Below are 3,997 nucleotides of genomic sequence, written 5' to 3'. Positions count from 1 at the left end.
GGACAAAAATTCCTTTGGAAACAATTCAAACTTTGTACAAGTCCATACCTCATAGAATTCAAGCTGTAATTACTGCCAAAGGTGGTCCAACTCCATATCAAAATAAATTTGTTTGAAATTTTAAGGTGTTTCCATTATTTTGTCCAACCCTTGTATATATAATATACATCCATGGCTGTGTGGTAAGAAGTTTGCATCTCAATCACATGATTCTGGATTCAGTCCCACTGTGTGAAACCTTGGGAAAGTGTCTTCTACTATATCCTTGGACCGATCAAATCTTTGTGAGTGGACTTGGTAGATAGAAACTGTAAGAACACCATTGTGTGTGTGTGTGTGTGTGTGTGTGTGTGTGAGTGTCTTTGGGTATGTGTTTGTCCTCCACCACTGCTTAACAACTGGTGTTGGTGTGTTTACATCCCTGTAATCTAGCAGTTCAGCAAAATAGACTGACAGAATAAGTATCAGGCTTTACAAAAAAAGAAAATAAGTATTGGTGGGGTTGATTCAATCAAGGCAGTGCCGCAGCATAGTTGCGATTTAATGAATAGTAAGGTAGACAGATACAGATAGGATTAAAGCATATATTTACATGGAATACAAAACAAGTAAGTACAGAATAAAGAAACGGCATAACCAAAAGGAAGAGTCATTGAAAAGGTTGTAAGTAGCAATGAAAGAGCTTTGGCAAACAAAAAAAAATATTAGCTGGATATTTAACCAGTTCACCAATAATCCTTTCTACTATAGGCAGAAGGAGAAGAATTCTTTTTCTTTTATTTGTTTCAGTCTTTTGACTGTGGCCATGCTGGAGCACTGCCTTTCGTCAAACAAATCAACCCCAGTACTTATTCTTAGTAAGCCTAGTACTTATTCTATTGATCTCTTTTGCCGAACCACTAAGTTACAGGGATGTACACGTACCAACATCAGTTGTCAAGCAATGGTGGGGGGGACAGACACACAAACACGCATACACATATCCATCCATCCACACACACACACATATATATATATATATATATAATGAGCTTCTTTCAGTTTCTGTCTACCAAATCTACTCACACGGCTTTGGTCAGCCTGGGGCGATAGTAGAAGACACTTGCCCAAGGTGACATGCAGTGGGACTGAATCTGGAATCATGTGCTTGAGAAGCAAGCTTCTTACCACATAGCCATAGTAGTATAGTAGTACTATAGCACCTATAGTAGTATAGTAGTTAGTATTAGAGGCTTTAATGGTTGTTATTATTGTGTAACCCCAGGTCAGACTTAATGCAGCAAATCAATGATTAAAAATCTTGCATCTGTAACCAGCTTATCTTTTGCAACATTATTATCAGTCTGAATATGCCTGATGCATGTTTGAAGCGGGGAACAAGCTACTCACTGCATTTTGTCACGGAGAGTATATCTCGCAGTACGACCGACCTAGATTGTGAGATGCTAGCATTTCAGAGTAGTTATTTGCTCATCAGTCACAGACACCAGGCAGACAACGCTATGAGCTGAATTAAGAGATTGGCTCTCTTATGCTTTTCCAGTCACCATACAATGACTGGCAGTGCTATACGGTGACTCACTGTAAGTAAATTACAGAGGGGGAGCACTAAACAGTCATAAGTAAAATTGCAATGTTATTATAAGTCTGAATAAGCTTGATGCACATTTGAACTGGGGAAGAAGTTACTCACTGTGTTTTGTCATGGAGAATATATCTCGCTTGTTGACAAATGGTGTGTATACCCTAGATCAGCTCGCAGCACCACCGACCTAGACTGTGAGATGCTAGCATTTCAGAGTAATTATCTCATCAGTCACAGACACTAGACAGACGACACTGTGTTTTGTCTTTTATTCAGACACAGTGCATCTAGGAGTACATTATCAAATGTATAGCAGTTCATGTTAGTGCCTATAGTTGTTATTGCTTAGCTCCAGGTAAGTTTTGATCCAGCAGACCCATGATCAAAGGCTTCCAACTGTGACCATCCCATCTTATATTCAGATATAATGTATCTAGGACTAGATTATCTAAGGCAGGGGTTTTCAAACTGTGGTCCGCGGACCACAGGGGGTCTGCAAGGACAAGACAGGGGGTCCGTGGACAGCAAATACTTTTTATGGGCAATTTGATTTTATATATGTTTTTTAATTGAAATCTTTTAATTGACAATAAACTTATTTGTTAAATACTGTTAAATGAATAAATGTAAAAATATGTTATTTTAAGCAAATATTTATGTATAAATTTCATAAGCGTTTATAAGGGGGTCCCTAAAGTAAAGCCTGAAATATAAAGGGGTCCGCAAGTCAAAAAGTTTGAAAACCCCTGATCTAAGGCATAGTACAGTGTTAGTACTGAAGGCTATATTTGTTGTTTAGGCCCAGGTCAGTCCTGATTCAACTGACCTTTGAGCAAAGATGTTCCAGCTGTGGCTATCCCAGACATAATGTATCTAAAACTACACCATCTAATGTATAAAACAGAAGCCAGTATTAGCGGCTATATTATTGTTTAGGTGTAGGTCAGTTCAGATTCAACTGACCTTTGATCAAAGATGTCACAGCTTTGACCATTCCGTGGTTTGAGACATAATGCATCTAGGACTACATTATCTAATGTATAGCAGTTAGTATTAGTGGTGTAGCGTACACTTGAGTAAAATTCCTCTCCTTTCTATTATATATACATACATACGAACGTAGTAGATAACAGATAGCCTTTGGCCACATTTTGGACCCTGTTGTGTCCACTACTCTGATTGGTTAGTATCGGCGCAATTTGTCTTATATTTGTTGTTTAGCACCACGTTAGTTCTTATCCAACAGACCTACAATCAAGATGTCACATCAGTGACCATTCTGTCTTTTATTCAGGCATAGTATATCTAGGGCTACATTAGGTAGTAGTAAGTAAGCCTTACCCAACAGTAAGTATTAGCAGTTATAGTTGTTATTTAACCCCAGGTCAGACCTGATCCAGCAAACATATAATCCAGCCGTTGCGTCTTATATTCATAAACTCCTTCATTAGGTTTATAATATCCTGTTCTAAGATCACAGCAACTTGTAGACCCACTAACAGCCAAGACATCATAATCCCCATAATCATCAATAACATTTAACAATCACTTTCTATGCTGGCATGGGTTGGACAGCTTAACAAAAACTGGCAAGGCCAGGGGCTGCACCAGGTTCCATTGTCTGTTTTGGCTTGGTTTCTATGGATGGATGCTCTTCCCAGCACCAACCACTCCACAGAGTGTACTGGGTGCTTTTTACATGGCACCATCTCCAGTGCTTTTTATGCAGCACCTTAGTTTTAGGATTTCAATTCTGTTGTGGTGGGCAGGTCTTTTTGAGTACAGCAATGTGCTACATATCACAGTCCTCTGCCATCTCCTTCTTAAGTTCTTTGAGATCAGCCTTCAATATTTCATCCCATGTCTTCCTGGGTCTCCTGCTACTTCCCTTTGCTCTCATTGTAGTGCCTTTCCATTTCAATCCCACCACACCAACGCAGACAAAACAGAAACAATAAATGATATGTTTCCACTTACTTGGTTAGCAATAAAATCCAGAACCAGAGTTGTTAGCGGATCAGATTTGGCAAGATTTAACAACTTCAAGCAGACTGGAAATATTTGTAAAAGGAAAGGTAGAATTTCAGGAATTTGAGATTGAAATACTTTAGACTAATATTTGGCATAAAGAGCAAACAGGCCCACTAACAGGGCTTAAATCATATATCTATCACTTGTTGACTATGTGTGTGTGTGTGTGTAAATTACACACACACACACACACACATATATATATATATATTTAATTATATCAAAGGAAAATGGAAATTAATAAAAATTTTCACTTCCTAGCGTATAAAAGTTTTAATTTTTCATTTCGTTTCTTTTGGGATTTTATCCCTAATTTTTGTGGTTCTGGAACCTAGCTGTTCTTTCTAGCGTAAGGAATCCCATGAGTGGATTCCTCTTATG

The 3,997-nt window shown here is 38.3% G+C and overlaps 1 protein-coding gene across 1 annotated transcript in view; it reads right to left on the bottom strand.

Annotated features, from left to right (window-relative positions):
- Window positions 1-3,997, bottom strand: part of LOC106878278 (uncharacterized) — a 194,885-nt gene that overhangs the window by 180,843 nt on the left and 10,045 nt on the right. The window contains exon 4 of the mRNA XM_052977847.1: window positions 3,563-3,636. Within this exon, the coding sequence (XP_052833807.1) occupies window positions 3,563-3,636 (74 nt within the window). The remainder of the gene's footprint in view (window positions 1-3,562; window positions 3,637-3,997) is intronic.

This window comes from Octopus bimaculoides, chromosome 29 (genome assembly GCF_001194135.2).
Source record: "Octopus bimaculoides isolate UCB-OBI-ISO-001 chromosome 29, ASM119413v2, whole genome shotgun sequence".
In the NCBI taxonomy this organism is placed as follows: domain Eukaryota; kingdom Metazoa; phylum Mollusca; class Cephalopoda; order Octopoda; family Octopodidae; genus Octopus; species Octopus bimaculoides.
This window is presented reverse-complemented; position numbering and strand designations above follow the sequence as displayed.